Source organism: Sylvia atricapilla, chromosome 15, assembly GCF_009819655.1.
Source record: "Sylvia atricapilla isolate bSylAtr1 chromosome 15, bSylAtr1.pri, whole genome shotgun sequence".
NCBI lineage: Eukaryota > Metazoa > Chordata > Aves > Passeriformes > Sylviidae > Sylvia > Sylvia atricapilla.
This window is the reverse complement of record NC_089154.1, coordinates 197,317-214,479: the sequence shown is the minus strand read 5'-3', so window position 1 is coordinate 214,479 and position 17,163 is coordinate 197,317. Positions and strand designations below refer to the sequence as shown.

Here is a 17,163-nt window from a genome sequence, read left to right as displayed (position 1 = left end):
GTCCAGGTCAGAGCAAAGGCAGCAGTGGGTGAGGGGAATTTGAATTTTCTTGCAGTTCATTTTGAAGACAAGCTCTCCCAGCAGTCTTTCAGCAAGCTGTCAAGAATTTATCCCAAGCATGTGGCTTGAGGGCACCTGTATAGTCAGAGGCTGCTAACTGTATGTAAATGGATGAAACATTTAGTAGAGTGAAAAGCCTTTGCTTATAGGTGCAGACAGATGTGCAGTATCAAGGCTGATGACTCAATCCTGTTGATCTTTGTTGCTATCTCTGCATTAAAGTGAGCTTCCTTTTTAAGCAGTAGCCTATGTCTGATTTAGGGCTGTGTCTCATCGTGCTGATGGTAGATTGTTTCCTCCCTCCTGTGGGGCACAGCCATGCTCCCACCAGGTCTGTGGCAGGATTACACTGGAAATACAGTTTGAGAGGAGCTAAATCTCCCTTATGGCTGTATTATTGTCCAACCATACAGCACTCCTGGTATGTGAAAATATGCTGACCTTCTTCTTGTAAGTTGGGATTTATCCAGCAAAAGAAGAGCAGCAGGATTTAAAATCACTGGTGAGATTGTTCTGCAAGTGTAGCTCAATGGTTTGATTCCAGCCCTTACCTGGGAAGGTAACTGCTAGTGACAGATGAGGAGCTGTCTTCCACACCTCATCTTGTCAGCTCTCATTGTTCTGTCTTCGGCAGGAAAAATGCTGTTTACTTGAATACTTTGAAGGTGGTTGAAAGAAGACTAGACATGGTTGAAATGTGATTTTTTTTTAATTAATAACTGTCCGCTTTTCAATTCCTCCCACCCAAATATCACAGCAGTACTTGCTAATGAGAAATAATTATGTCTCAATTTTAAATGACACAAGTGCTATTGTTTACACAAAATGTGAGAATCTTGTAAGACATGGGGCATATGCTCAGAGAGATAATGCATGAGAATCAGTTCTGCCTTCTCAGGGAGCCAAGCCTTGCAGAGGAAGATGACAGATACATGTGTTTATATACAGACTCTAGAGTTGGCTGTGTTTGCTTATCATTTGTCATAAATGCAGAGACAGCAAGAGCATTAGTTCAGCATAAGCTGGAACATATGGTCCTCTCCAACAGATGTGACATGAATTCCAGTGCTCACTGGATATTTCAGGCTGATGACCAGCAAGAGGATTTATCCTGGTAAGCTGGTATGATTACTCTTGAAGCTTTCCTGTGGATTGCTGCTCCATTTGGGGTTTTTCCACGGATAGGGCAGAAAAGTATGGCCTGTTTTTCAGCTTGTATTTCTGACAGTTCACAGCTGCTGAAGCAGCTACCTGGACTCATCTAAAACAGATACCTTGGGAAGGCTCACCTGGAACAGAGAATGGACAGAGCTAGAGAATATAGTTATTAAAAGTCCTTTAAGGATACACCTTGGGCAGTACAAGAGCCTGGCCAGGGCTACACCCAAGATGGACTTAAAGTGGTCACAAAAAGGACAACTGGTCATGAGGTCTCACACTTTTCTAAGTTTTGATCCATTTGCATATTGGGGATTAATTGTCCAATTACAGCTTCACGTTATGAAATCCCATCCTTCTTGTTTTCTCTCTTCAGTCCACCTTTGTTTATGTTTCTGGGCCTGAAAACTTGTAACAGTTGTCCTTGGTCTCCATCTGGGAAAGGATTTGTTTTGTCTACCTACTCTCTGTGAAGAGAGCTGACAGAGGGCTTAATCTGAGGCCCACAACTACAACCCTTGCCAGCACAGAATCTGAAAAACATGAAAGGTAAAACTTAAGGCATCAATACATTGTTTGGATATGATGTTGCAAACTCCTGGGATAAAAATATTTACATGAAGCTACTGCTTTGGAATGACCTTATAGTTCATTCTTTCTTTCCCTCACTCTTCACAGGCTTTGTATTCAGAAATAACTCACTAGACCCAGTGATGAAAGCCCTGTGTGTTGTTTTTCATGATTTCCCAACTAACAAGAAAATTCGTGGTTATACTCTTCCCTCTTTTTATCTCCCTACACTTTCCAAAATATGTATGATACTATTACAGCCTTTGTCTTTAGATGATGTGTCATCTTGAACTGACCTGTACTGAATTAGGAATAATCAGCAGAACTCTTAATACATTTGTCTTTGATTTACTGAAAAGAAAACCAACTCAAAAAACCTAACCCCAAACAGCCTTATTATCACAGCCAAGAGAAACTAATAGAAAAAATTATGCACATGACCTGCATGGGTTATGAAAACAGCATAAAACCAAGAGAAGACGTTTGCAGAGGATATTTCCTAGAGAATATTCATCCACATTGTAAAACCAGTGATAAATTTTCCTGCATCTGGCAATTATTATGCCATACTCTGCTCTTACTCAATGTTCACCCTGTTTATCTTAGGCAACACTTACTCATTCCTGAGTTCTCTCACATACCAAGATATTAATCTGCTTCTAATACAAACAGTCATGATCTGAAATTGCTGCAGCATACCAGCATGGACTTGATTCAGTATCTGGTTTTGTTTGCTTGCTTTTGTTTGTTGTTAGGGAGGAAGAATCCAAAGTGGATCAAAGTCTGTTTGGTCTCTGGAGCTGCACTCATCCCCCTACTTAGCACCTCTGTGTTTAGACTTGCATGTTCTGAGGTTTCAGAAGTCATAGCCACTACTCATCTGTATTTGCCTTAAATCAAACAACTTCTAAAATGAATTTTAGGTGTTTCATTTCTCTTTGCATTCTTGGACATAAGTTGCGTCTGATTCTTCTGTGAGCTTTGCTTTCCTTGGCTTCGAAAATAATTTTATAAAGTGTGGCTTATTTGAATCATATGGTCATTGGCAAGTCCAGCTGTGCCCCTTACCTAGCAATGCTTCAGGGAGCTACACACAGAATCCAAGTCTGCTCCAAAGGTAACAAATTACAAGTGGAAGCATTATCATAACAATTGACTGTCATTATTCATGGGTTGGTGGAAGTATCTGTGCAAGTACATATCAGTGTGTGTTTCTTTATCATATAGTTCTGCTGGCTCACAGAGTGGACAATGTGTCTTTCTCTCAGAGCAGAGAGCACTCTCTGCTGAGAGCACACAGGTGTATTCCGGGCTGTCTTGGACTCAAAGCCTTTCAGCCCTTCTTGGTGAGCTGGTAACAAAGGGGGAGCTTGCACTGCTGAGCAGGAGCTGGGCTTCCCTGAAGCTGCAGAGAGGTGGTTTCATGCTGTCCCAATGACCTGCAAACATGGCAGGACAACCTCTCTGCCACTGGGCTTCCTCATAGTGGGCCAATGTATGTTCAGGTAGGTTTTCAGCTGGATGCCTTGCCTTTTTCTGATGGATGAGGATGGCCACTAAAACTAAATTATGCAGGTTTCTACTCCATGTCTTTGATCAGTGAAGAGGTTGTAAATGGACTTGTTCCCTGGCTGTCTTGGGACATACCTGTTTTTTGTAATATTAATCTACTTGGGGAGCTAAATCAAGGGAAATAAATTCCATGAAGCACTCAATCATCATGAATAATTCATTATTCTCTAATATATTTAGGAGTGATATTTAAAATATATTTATTCGGTCTATAATTCATAAACCTGTCAAAAAATTGATCTAGAAATAGAGTATATTATTTATTCCAGAGCCAAAGACTAAAGTGCTGAAATTGTGTGAACTGAAATATTTTAGCAAGTTCAGATGCAACCTTTAATATTTCATAGTACTTCTTAAATGACTAAAAGTCTTCCCACAGAGATTAGCTGTTCAAGCTCCCCTCAGAACAGATCCCAGAAAAGCTGTGACCACAGCAGAGCACAAGGTATGGAAATTTCAAGCATATAACTTCCAGTATCAAAGTGCTCTCAGAGAGAGCTTGAAATTCGTGCAGCCTGAGGCAGCTCTCCCCAAGCCTCTGTCATCTGTCATGCTGTGGCAGCAGGCAGAGCAGAGAGATGGAGGAAAAAACACATTAATATGAGGACAGTGTTGTGTCATTTAAAGAGATGCAATCTGAGTAGAAGCTTGGTTTTGGGTAGGCTCAGTTCTTCGTTTTTTCAGTCCACACTCTTCATTCTTTGCCCACCACGGATATCTCTTTTTCTGTGCTACCCTGGGGATCAGAAAAATCATTGCAGGGGTGGCTGGCACATCTGTGCTTTGCAGCACCACATCCACAGTCCCTAAAGAGGGATGCTGCAATGGGCTGAAGTCTTTTACTGCTCCATGCTTTCTTTAACATTTATGTCCTCCTTCCATTGCAAGCATATTCTTTTCCATTCAGCTATAAATCTCATGGGCACTGGTGACCCTCTGGCTAGGGAAGGGGCTGGTTCTGGGAACTGCAACATGAACCCAGCGCTGATGAGATGTTTATAACGCCCCCAGTCAGGGATCCACTCCCTTGCACTGGTAGGACCTCAGCCAGGTCCTGGATGTGTCTGTTCACACAAATGCTGAGATGGGGAAAGTGAACCTTTTGCATTCACCATTCTCTTCCCCTGTTTGCAGGTACCACCTAAGGGGGTAAGGATAGCAAAGGGAACAGAAGACAGAATGTGTTCTGGAAGTAAAGCAATAACATTCAAACATGAACCAGCTTGTAAAGGCAGTTTTGCTTGACCTCAGTCTCCATTAGGGGAGCCTGGATCATTCCTGTTTTTTCAGTGGATTTGCTTTACATTTGTATCTATGTGACAATCTTGTATTTTACAGTTCCAAGGAGTAAATATGATGCCTTGTATATCATCAATTAAAAAAAAAGAGATTTAAATTTATTTAAGTAGAACAACATTCATTACGTAGAATGAAAGATGCTCCCACCTCTGTTAAAGTGGTTGATGCTGTAATAATGAAATCTACAACACCAGACATAAAAATAGCTGTCATTAAATGAGCTCATCTGAATGGCCTTAAAGACAGGAACATGTTGCCCTTGGTGCCTTGCAAATGAAGTAATTGTGTTGCTTTGCATTGATCTGTGGAAAGTTTAATCTTAGTTAAAGGGATGCAGCCTGAGAAATCACTGTGGAGAGATACTGGGAAGAGATCAAATTTAGCCCTGCTGGTGAGATTTCAGGCTTCATCACTGTAATGCTCATCCTAATGCAGGGCAGCCAAGCAGGTAAAGAATTTACTTTGAACCAGGAAGATTAAATGACTGAGGCTGATTTTTAGCCAAAATTTCAGCAACTCCCTGTGCAGACATCTAGGCACTGTGCTGCAAGGTTTTAATTTCAACCGATGCTGAGCAGCGCTTGCAGCATCTCCCCAGCATCTTTCCACCCAAATTGGGTGGGCCAGAGCAGTGCACAGGACACTGCCCTGTGTGGGCTGGTGTCACTGGGGTGATGTTTCCTGATGGAGATAATCCAGCTGGGGATTGCTGCCAGGCTCCAGGTGTGGATTTGGGTGTGGTGTGAAACCTCTCTGAGCATAGGACCTCTGCTCCTATCCCTCTGGGAATGCAATGAGAAACACTGCTGGCTTGGGTCCTTTGATAGTTTGGGGTTGCTCTGCCTTCTCTGCAGGTCACTTTCCTTTTAAACATTACCTTTACCACTCTCTGTCCTTGGCAGGGTGAGGTGAAGGCCTAGGACAGGGCTTCCTAGAGCTACCATTGCCTTCCAGCCCTGCAGAACAGGTGCTGTGAGCCAGAGCTTCAGCTTTACCCACCCTAATTGCTGAGTGCTGATAAGCCAGTTTCCCCAGACAGATCCTCCCACACTCAAGTTTCCTCCCACACTGTATTTTTCCTCCTTTTCCCTGGGTGGGGATCCACCTCAGAGTCATCAGGAGAGTGTCAGCTGAGCCAAGATCATCTCATTATTTGGGCTGTAAGCCGATAATAGAGCTTGTTCCCTGTTGTGTGCTTTGCTTTGATTCTGTGAGCTGTATCTCATCAGCTCTAAACTTTGTGCCTAAACTTTGTCTTTGTAGCTCGCTGCTTCAGGGTATTTACCAGGCACAAAACCTCTTCTCTAATCTCATGGCAAGCTAAGGAGTGCGAAACCCAAAGCAGAAAGACCGAGTAAGTGACAGGCACTGGAGGGGATGGGCTGCTGCTGCTTTGAAGGCCACCAGTGACACTGACACAGCCCTGCTGAAACCAGCACAGAGCTTGGGACAAGCCTGGTGTCTCTTCTCCAGTTCTGTTGCACTGATTGTGAAAAACAGAAATAGCACAACAACCCCAAACTGGTATAATGAAACTGTTATGATTCTCATTTAAAATACTATGCTTTAATCAGTAAATTAGGGCTCAGCTATGTGATCACTTTGTATTAGTTAAGCAAGTTACGGTGTAAATACACATTTCAGTGACTTGCCATTAATTAAGCTAAACTGTTTCAGTCAGTGATAAAATTTACATTTGAACACACACAAATGTGTCCAAGTTTAATTAGATTGATATTAAACTGTTTTTTGTTAAACTACTTTAACTCCAGCACATGCAAGGTTTGGCTTTATCTGATGCTTTTTAAACCTGAGGATTCCATAGCGGGGATCCTCAGACCCACAACATCTGCTGAGCCCTGGGGATGGCAGGGAAAGGGCAAGGCTGAGGAGGGTCCTGCATGGAAGGTGACACACTGGGGCCTTGCCACCAGCACAGCGTAATCACCTCCTCTGCTGCCCTGGGAGAGTTGGCAGGGCTTATTGGCTGGAGTGTTTAGAAACAGCACTGGAAGCTGTGACTGTTGTCATTCAAATGTGGATTACATCAAAAACTGAACTTTAAGAGCAACGGCAAGACTTACAGTCTTGACCAGGAGAGTTTTCATGTTTCCATTTTCAATGTAAGAAACATTCCCATTACTGCTGACAACCCTTCTGTATGATGGTTGTGTACTTGCTGAAAGATGTTTCCTTTTTGTGATGCTGTAGTGGAATTCTTCACAACATGAGCCACTTCAGCTTCATGGAGACCATGGGACACCAGAGTGCCAGACTCACAGCTTACCAGACAGAACTCAGCATGCCAATTACACTGATGCAGATGAGCTGGGGGTTTCATTCCTGGTTCATGACTTAGCTGGAAACACATAGGCATATTTTCCTGAATGCCATGTAATGGGTAAGTATTAATGCCTTGCTCAAACAAGTTTCTATGCAAAAAAGTAATCTTTGAGGGTTTTCAAATGATATGGGATAAGCTGGAAATGAAGCAGCTGATGCTGGTACTGATCACCAGCCCAGAGCCAGGGTATTTCTGTTTGTGACAAGGACAGGCTTGGACAAGAGATTGTTGTATGAATTACTCAGGAAGCCGTCCTCCTAGAGAAAGGAAATCCTGTATTGGGCTGTGTGTGGTTTACAGCAACCCAGTCTGCTTGCAGGCTATCAGATTCAGAAGTGCTATACCCTGCTGATAGTGAGCAAACAGACTGGCAGAGGTGGTAAGCACATCAGACTTAGTAAACAGAAAATATTTTAAGAGAGAATGTGCAGTAACACCCCATATCCCTAAACTCCTTCATGTCCATGTACTGCTCTGGAGGTTTGGCTCCCTCAGCTGTTTGTGGTAGCAAGACACCCTCTCCTGTTTTCTCATCCCCTGCTGCTGTGATGAGCAGAGATTCATTAGTCCACAATAAAAAAAAATGGATTTATGTCTGTCTGATGTTGTTGGTTTGTATCATAGTTAATAGTATCCTATAAAATCTGGAAGTCAGAGGAATGACAGGCAAAAGACGTTTATTTTGATTATAGCATCTCCTTGGCTGGACCATCCAGTGGGCTGCGGGAGAGATGTGCTGGTAACTTTGCTTTCAGAGGAAATAATTAAAGGAGTAATTACTGGGACATGAAGTCCCAAGTGGCCGACCATTCAGATTTGTATTCTTTTGCAATCAATTATTGTACTTTTCTGCTATAGACTGTTTAATAGTGCGTATGAGAAGATGGAGGTATAACCCACTTGCTGTAGAAAAGCAGCTGTACAGCACTGGTGCAGGAAGGGATCCCCAGAGACTTCCTGCTGCACCTGCAGCAGAGTGTGCAGCTCTGGTTCAGCAGGGCAGATACTGACCAGGGACAGCTGGGAGGAAATCTCAGGCTTGTGTCTCAGGTAGATTATAAAAGCATCTGACAAATAACATCATCTGTTTGTTCCTTCTGTCTTTCTGCCACTTCTTTTATCTCCTCAGGTGGTGTGCTCTGCCTACGTCTGACAGTGGCTGGTGTACTGTAGCATGAACAGATCAGTCACACAGATGTATGAAATACTGCCAGCTGTGGAGAAACCTTAATGGATACTCTGACCCACTGCTTTTTTTTGCCTCTGCAAATCTCCCCCAGAGCTATCATGAGCTATTTTTAGCTCAACTTGTTTAAGAGTAACATTATTCCTTATTTAGTGACAGGATACCCTGTATATGGGATGTTCTGGAGTGAGTGTTTAGATAATATCGACTTAAACAATGGGTGATTTAAACAATGGTAATAAAAATTGAGGTTATGAATTCTCTCTGGTCACAATTTTGAGGTCATGTTTATTAGTGTACAACCTATTGTTTTTCTTGAATATGCAATTGCTATTGAAAACTTCATAAAGCTGAGCACCTCTGGGATGTCTTCTAGCTCTGATATAATCCGCATTTTTCTCAGAGACTCACCCTGTGCTCAGGGAGTCATGAAGCAGCCAAGGTCCCAGAAAACAGGCCACTGGCCATCTTTTATCAGCCCAAGGCGTTACAGATTTCATTGTGCCTGAGGAGAGAAAGGACTAGCTAGTAATTTAAACAGTAGTGGTAAAAATCAGAGCTGTGGATTTAATCTGGTTCTGATGTTAAGGTCACATTATTAGCCTTCAGCCTGTTACTCTGCAGCCTGAGAGAGTCTTCCCCAGCACCACCTGAGCATGTAGAAGCATGTGCTGAGCCTGTGTTTGCACTGCCAGGCTTGATGTGGCTGGTCACACACTCTGGGCCAGCAGTCCCCTGGCTCTGTGCCACTGGCTGGGGTGATATCTGCGTTTGCTCCAGCCCCTGGGTCCCACAGCTGCCTGGGAAGCTGCAGCATTGCCCTGTGCAGAAGTCCCATAGGGACCACTGCAGCGCTGGGAAGCTCCAGGTCTCCCCGTGGGCAGCAGGTGTGAAGGGCTGTGCCAGCTGCTGCAGATGTAGCTGTCTGTCTCCTGAACGTGGCTGTGCAGCTAGTCAAATCAACCTGCATGAAAAGAGCCCAGCCTGTCTTGAAAAATCAGTGTGCCTGGAGCAAGGTCCAAAGGCATGTGAAACATGCTGGGCTTGAGGGTGAAAAAAACCCCACAGGCTAGTAAAAATTGAATGTGTGAGCCAAGGGTTCACAGAGTTCAACAGTATTTTCCAATAAAACATCTTGAAGGATCAGGTTAATACCAGGACAGCTGTGTTATTTAAACAGTTTAGAGTTTTGGGGATGCAGGCAAAGTGAAGTGATGAGTCACAGGCAATGAGCAGAACAATTAATATTTTTGTCCCCTCATTCAGCCTTTTGAAGAAATATAGGAAAACATGAAACAAGGAGTGGGAAAAAAGATGCTTTTCATTTCCTGGCTTTTCATTGCAAGATACAGCTCTTGTGGGATGATATTTCTGAGTAGCAAGGCTATGGACTTAGCTGGCTGGAACTGTCAGAAAACACTCTTTTGGTTGTAGGGCATAGAATATTTTGCTGGCTGAGATGTTACAAAATTGTCTGCGGTTTCTTGCCTTTACGTCTGGTTTATTTTTAATTTTAAAAATCCCCGATCTCCTGATTGTAACTCCAAGAGTCAGAGTTGGAGTGATTAGGACTTCTCTTTGTATCTCTCAAGTGTACTCTTGACTCTCACCCTAGTTTGGTTGCCCGTGAATTAATTCAGGCTTCTTGACCTTGGTTTCCTAGTTTGACTTAGTATACAGCATCTTGGCTATGTAACTTATGCTACTTCCTGTCAGGTATTATTTTTATGTACCTAAAGTCATATTTTGTTTCATATAAACACAAATTACATAACCAAACATTTGTATGGCATATCTCTTGATTCTCTGACTCATTCCTTGTTACAACATTTGCAGCTTGCTGGGTTCAGTCTCTTGTGTTCAAGCACTGATTTTCACTTTCGTGGAGCCACCCAGGACACCGTGCAGATGCAGCAGCAGGAAATTTATCACCCAAAATTAAACCAAGCAGAATGCTTACATCAATGGTCCTTAAACTTCAGCAAACAGCTTCAAAATTCTGTAAATATATATTAAGCAAACAGAAGCTCAGGATGATGACTCTGTCCCCATCAGTAATTGAGACATTTTTGCATACTTCCAGCAAAAGGTGTGTTTAAAAACTATCTCAAGTATCTCTGTAGATTTAACCCCCGGTGTTATTTCTTCTCTCTTAATTTTTTAATAATTTGGGCACAAGGTAAAAAACCCAAGGATTTTGAATGATTCTATGACTGCAAGCAGCTGTGAATACGGCAGCAGCCCGTATCCACCCTGACTTAGCTGCTCCATCGGCACCGAGGCCCTCAGGGAGAGCTGGGAACTGGAGGGACTCCCCTCCCTGCAGTGGACAGGCCTGAAACACTGATCTGAGGAAAAACGTGCAACGTGGAGGACACGGCCCCGCAGCCCGGGCGGGAGCGCTCCCCGACACCGCCGCCGTCATGGGGGGGTACAGAACTCGCAGTTTTACACCGAAACGTACTGCAGGGCGCTGTTGCAGTGAGGGGGGCGCGGAACCCGACTCTCGCTTCTCTTTCAGGGCCGGCACGGGCAGGGCTGCGGGGGATGTGCCCGGGGCGGGGGCAACAGTGACTGTCTGCCTGGGCGGGAAATCAGGAGACCGGGAAAGAGGGGAAGCGGGAAATCGGGCAAGGGGAGACCGGGAAAACGAGAAAGCGGGAAGTCGCGAAACCGCGACCTCGCGGGCGGCGCCGCTCCCCGCCCCAGGCCAGGCCCCGTCGGACAACGCCCCCGGCCGTCGGGCCGCCGCCCGCGGCATTTCCTCTGAGCTCAGCCGGCGGCTGACGCGGGGCCGCGTCCCTCGGAAGAGGAAGCCGGCGGCGGAGCGAAAGGGCGGCCGGGGCGGGCAGCGGCGCGGCGGGGCGAGGGGCGGCGGCGGGCCCGCGCTGGGGGCGGCCGGGGCGGCGGAGGAGGGGGCCGGCGGGGGCGGGCGCTCCCCGCCCGCGGGGCTGGGCGGCGGCTCCCCCCGCGGCCCGAGCCCCCGCCGCGCCCTGCCCGTCTCCCTCCTCCGCGTGCGGGGCTTCTGGCCGCTGCTGACCGCGCTCTGCACCGCGCTCCTCTGCCTCTACCAGGCGCTGCGCGGCAGCGCGGCCGACGAGGGCGCGGGGGGCCCGGGGGACGCCGAGGCAGCGGGGGCCGGGGTGCCACTGCTGAAGGGCTCGGCGCTGCTGCTGCTTGGCTGCCTGTTCGCCCGCTGCTGCGGCGCGGCGGGCGGCGGCCCCCGGCGCGGCGGGGCGCGGTGGGCGGCCGGGGCGCGGCGCGGAGCCCTGGAGCGGTTCCACGCGCGGCAGCTGCGGGTGTCGCCGCACGTGCTGGGGCACAGCAAGGCGCACGTGGGGCGGGTGGTGGCCGAGCTGGTGCGCGCCGCCAAGGCGCAGGGGCTGCAGCCCGGCCCGCTGGCTCTCAGCCTGCGCGGGGACTTCGTGCGCATCGGCAGCGCCTACGAGCAGCACAAGGTTCGCAGCCCCGACTGCTTCGACATCCTGGTGCCCCTGCGGCTGCCGCCGCACCTGGAGCCACAGCCGCGCCGTGCTGACGGGCTGGGACCGTGCGGCGCCTTCGTCTGCGGCCTGTGGGCGAGGGACGGCTGGACGCGACGCTGCCGGCCCTTTGCCGAGGGCTTCTGCGTGGAGCTGCAGGGCCGCAGCCACCTCTCCTCGGGGCTGGTGCTGCGCTGGTTCCAGGGCCATCTGCAGCGGTGCCTGGGCGCCGTGCGCTATCGGCTGCAGGAGCGGTGCCGCGTCAGCCTCTCGGCGTGCCTCGGGCAGCCGCCCACGCTGCACATCCTGCCCTGCTCCGACTACGTCTGCTGCCACATCTCCATGGCCGTGCGCCTCATCCCAGCCATCCCTCTCGGCGACGCGCTCTACCTCACAGCCTTGCCGCCCGAGGGCCCTCACGGCTCCCTGGCGCCCGAGGCGCTCTGGGGCCTCAACGCCTCGCGGCAGGAGCAGCGGCTGCTGGGCTGGCTGAAGGAGCAGGCCCCGGCCGCCTCCTGCCACCTGAAGTGCCTGCAGATCCTCAAGGGCCTGCGGGACCTCCGCAGGCACGGCCTGGAGGAGCCTTTCTGCTCCCAGTGGGGCCGAGTGCTCTCCTCCTACCTGCTGAAGACGGCCCTCTTCTCCCTGCTGCTGCAGGGGCCCTTGGAGGCCTGGGATGAGCGGTTCCTGGTGGAGCGGCTGGAGGACCTGGTGGTGTACCTCAGGGACTGCCTGCGCAAGCAGGTGTTGATGGATTTCTTCCTGGGCAACACTAGCATCCCCGAGGCTGTGGCGTTGCCCCGGTTCCTCAAGGAAGCGGCGCCCGTGAACTTGCTGTCTGTCTTTGACGCGCCCACTCTGGACCTGGTAGCCTTCCAGCTGATTAGCACCTGGATGCAGGCCCCACACATCATCAGGATGTACAGCAGCCCTCGGTACCTGCGCCCGGTGCCCGCCCCATGCCGGCACACGGCTGAGGACAAGCAGGAACTGCCGGCAGAGTGAGCTGGTTCTGGGAGAGCGGCTGACACCTAGGGACTCTCCGGGACTTGGCTATAAGCCTGCATCTGCCTGCGGATGGTGGGACTGATGAAATGTGCTTCTGTGGTTTTGTTCCGGACCTGAGAAGACCAGGCCAAGACTTACTGAGGTCGTGATTCTCATTCTCATTGGTTATACGTGGGAGAATTTTGACATTTCTGGGGAAGTGCCACAATCGTCAAGAGTTGCCTTCAGTCGACAGTTTGCAAACTAAAAGGCTCAAACTGACACTTTTAGAAATCCGTATTAACTTTTTTGTCTTATTGGCAAAATAGAGCTTTTTCTGAGTTTCTTTTTATGATGCAAAATCCATGTGGGATTTAAAAATCTTCTAAGTGCAAACAGCCACTCCCCAATCCGTCAATGTACCAAGATTTCTTAAGATGTGATAAGCACTAGAGCATGGGTGTGGATCACAGTTTGAAATGCTCAATGCCGTGCTTTAAATTTCCTGGGTAATCGAGCACATTATGCTAAATAGAAATGTAACACATGTTAATGTAAACTTGAGGGAAGAAGTGAAACTGCTCTGATAACAGGATGAAGAATCTAGCTTCACGTTAGGTGTTCAAGTGAAGGTTATGGTGAAGGATTGAAATCCAAATAGAAGGAAAAAAATAGCACTTTATTTTCACAAAGGCCTTATTTTTAGGATAATTGGCTGCACTAAATATTGCTATTGAGGAGGCATTAGTATTTTGTTAAAGGAGTGGTGTTTGAATTACCCCAAGGAAAATCTTTTAAAGAAATACTCTGAGGTTCATTCATTTGTGGGTTTTTATTATTCGTTTCTGTATTCAAGTATTATTTTCTTAGACTATGCTTTACCACAAGGACCAACAACAAGATGAGAAATTCTGTATTATATTTTGGAACAAACCTTAAACCAGTCCCAATCTCAGTGCCATAAGTTGACTCTGGCACCCTCCTGCTCCCTGGTAGGAGTTTGGTGGGATTTTTAGATGGCTGCCTAACCAGTTGTCTGATTGTGTCAGTGTTTGAACCAAATAACCCTGATGGGATTTTCTAGTGCTGTACTATAACAAATTGTTATTTTATTATGGGGAGAAGGAAGTAAAATATTTCAGGGCACTTCAGAATTATTTAGCACTGATTCGTGGTACAGTGGCATTCTTGGCGTACACATTCTGGTGTCCTCTGAGTATAAATATCAGGCAGATAATTGCCACTTTTTGTCTGGTTATGTTCCAGTTGCTGGAATAATCTGGTGAGTTGTGATGCAGCCAGGTTTGCAAGTGTCCTTAGCTACCTACCACAGGTGTGCCAGGGTGTCAGAGAATTCAGAATTTCGAGTCCTTGCTTTTTTTGGTCACCTGCTCAGGTATTTGATGTATTAAGTCCCCAAAATGTGTTGCTAAATTGCTGGTGCTCAGGAAGCTGAGCATGTGCCTTGTTACCTGCAATGCTGTGTCCCAAATGAGCACTCTCAAATTGTGAAGGACCAAGTGTAACTTCTGGGAAGGTTTAGCATAGCCTGAAGTTACTAACCTGATCTTCCTCTCCCTGATGTATTGGTGTGCCTACAGTTCTGTGCCTCAGAACATGAAACAAACATTTTCAAAATCTATGGAACTTTATACAAATCTATTTTTCTAAATGGAAACACTCCCTAGGGAGATGTTTGCCTACTTCCATCTATTTCTTTAATTGCTCTTGCAGTCATATTTTCAGGTAATTATGGCATAGGTCACACCCGCAAACTGGGTTATTTTTGTATTTGAAGCACTCTCCTTTCTACAAATACAAATAGTGTATTTATAGGTAGTATTGATCAAATATTCTTTGCACATGGTATTTAAGACTGTCAGCTACATTGGTGTTTTTGGGTTGTTGGGTTTCTTTTTTGTAGCAGACCATGATACGTACTATTTTTGCAGGTTTGGGTTTCTTGGTATTTAAAATAAGATGCAGTTCTGCAGTCAAAGCCATTGAAGCTTTTGCCCAAAGAACTGGGTGGCCAGCCCAGGCTGTTGTGGCTGCCTGAACTCTTGACATGAAAACCCTTGAGCTGTTAAATCTGGCATCATGATCACTTCAGTCAGCGGTCTGTCTGTATCACTGCCTCTGTTTCTGAAAAGGGATCTGTTCTCTGAAATGGGGTGTACATTTGCTTAGTATTGTCACAATACGTGGAAACCTGTGATGGTCTTGGTAAGGACTTCCTCACTAAAATGTAGTAAGTTCAGGAGAAGAGAGTTGCATTGGAAAATACATGACAAGAAGAGATGGTGGAGAATGTAAGTAGTTTAGAAAATGAAAGTTGGGCTGAGGGATGAGTGACAATGATGGTAAACTCTCAGTGAAGATGCACTGTAAAAAAGCCAAAGGACATTGGGTAAAATTGGAGAACTATTAAAAGCAAGTGGATTTGGAGTGCAGGGTAAAGAGATTGAAGTGGGTTTTGTTTTGACAATATTTCCAAAGCAGTTGAGTCCACCAGGGTAAAAAGTGAGGCACACCCTCACTTCATTAGGTATGCAGGTGGATCTTCAGCGCAAGTTTTTTGCTCAGCAAGGCATGTTTTGAGTTTGTGATGGAGAAAATGCATGTGTGCTTTCCCCTTAAGCTTGAGTGAGCCTTCTTGAAGTGGGGGCATCCTGCCATGAAGCAGTGTCTGTGCACTTGGTGGCTCAGGTGTACAACTGAGATATTAAATGTATTCTCCTTATCTGCTCTAAATCATGCATTCATGAATATGATTGAGGAAGGGAGCTGATAGAAATTGAGTTTCTTTTACAACATTCATCTTATTCCACAGAAACATGACAGCATGGTGCCTGCTGTGTGCTGGAGCTGTTACAGGGCCTTATCTGCATGGACTTGACCCATATGAGTAATCCTGTGGCCCTTTTGCCTTCCTCCTCCTCCTCTCTCAGCCCATGGATACGCAACAAAGTTATGAACACCTGTTTGCTAAGGCTGTAGCTGTTATAATGCAGCATGGATTCAGTAGGGTTGCCTATGTGTGTGTAAACAGAAACACAAACACAGAAAAAAGAGCATGTGATTTAGCAATAACTTGGGCTCTTGGTTCTCTTCCCTGCAACCTAATTTTGCAAAGACTGTGCAAATGAAGTTGTTTTTATTGAACATTGATTGGGAAGAGGAGTCACAACTGCAAGAGAATCAGTTAATTTACAGTACCAAAATTCATATATGTAATTTCATTTTGTATTGAAAAATTCTGTTTCTTAAAGGCATTACATTTTTTCTCTCCAAATATCTTGGAAACATTCCTCTTTTGATATTGAATCTTTGCAGAGTAATGTAAATTTTAAATATCTGTTTATAATAGACATTCCTGGTACAACTAATTTTTGCTGGTTAATTATAAGACCAAAGATAAAATTGAAGTGTTCAGCTGCTATTGTTTTGGTTTTTTAAAAGTGTTTAGAGGCTCGAAGTGTCAGCTTATTTTAATGAAACATTTATAAATTCATTTCCTATTTAATTCCAAAATACATTTGCACTTTGTTTCCATGAAAAGTTGGTTTTGTTTGAATATTTTACTGTAATAATAAACAACTGTGTTAAAGCATCTGTGCCTCAACATTTAAATTCTTTGTTGCCTTTTTTTCACTAAAAGCTACCTGCAGCCAGAGAACTGTGATTGGCAGGTTTATGTGCTCTTTAGAAGACTACTAAAATGGCAAAATGATGGAAAAGCAGGACATCCACGCCTTGGGAGTCGTGCAGAGGGATGTGGAGGGGAGCCAGAAGAGAGAGAAGCACGGCTGGCACTGTCTGTGCTGGTGCTGACTTCTGACATGGACCACGTTGGGGTTTGTGGTTGGCTTGCTCAGAGTTCCTGTTTGTTTGGCTCCAGTGTTGGGTTGCTGCAAATCTGCTCTTTCTGGTGCTTGATGAAAAGCATGGACTTCATTTCACAGTATTAGTGTGATCCTTCAGCATGGCATGTGCAGACCCTCCATTCCAAACCGTGTAGGTCGTGCTTTTATTAAATATGAGAAAAGTCCTGCTGATGCCAGCTGGAGTTTTGTGGATGAGCCAGCAAATTACCTGTCCTTCATGAGTCTTTGGTAGGATGCAAGAACTATACACATGGCTTGTGCTGGTATTCCCTATTAATGAAAAAACAGCAAGACCCTGAGCTTTTAAATCATTGTATCAGAGCCAGGCTGGAAGTGGCTTTCTCCAGGTCTTTGTGTGCCTGCTTTTACTCTGCAGGAGCTGCTTCTGTGAGAGGGGCAGCTGTTGCTGGCACAGGGTGGCTAATAGGCTTCTTGCTGGCAAAGTCTGGAAAAAGTCAACATTTAGTGTCAATACTCAGCCACCCAAGTCGGCATGGTGAAAATGTATTTAGAGCTTTACCTCTAATAACATTCTCTCTTATTAATGCCTTCCTTAAAAGCAATAGCCATCTTCTGGTCTCCATTCAGTCCTTGCTCTGAAGTATTTCTCTGTTTGAA

General features: G+C 46.1%; 1 protein-coding gene across 1 annotated transcript; it reads left to right on the top strand.

Moving 5' to 3' along the window:
- The first annotated feature begins 10,612 nt into the window (after positions 1-10,612).
- ITPRIPL2 (ITPRIP like 2) lies at positions 10,613-16,271 on the top strand. Its single transcript, XM_066330328.1, has one exon. It carries the CDS (start codon positions 10,613-10,615, stop codon positions 12,674-12,676), a length of 2,064 nt encoding a protein of 687 aa, XP_066186425.1. The 3' UTR covers positions 12,677-16,271.
- The last annotated feature ends 892 nt before the right edge of the window (positions 16,272-17,163 follow it).

Coding starts and splice junctions, on each gene's coding strand:
- ITPRIPL2 (XM_066330328.1), top strand. CDS start 10,613: ATGGGGGGGTACAGAACTCGCAGTTTTACACCGAAACGTACTGCAGGG.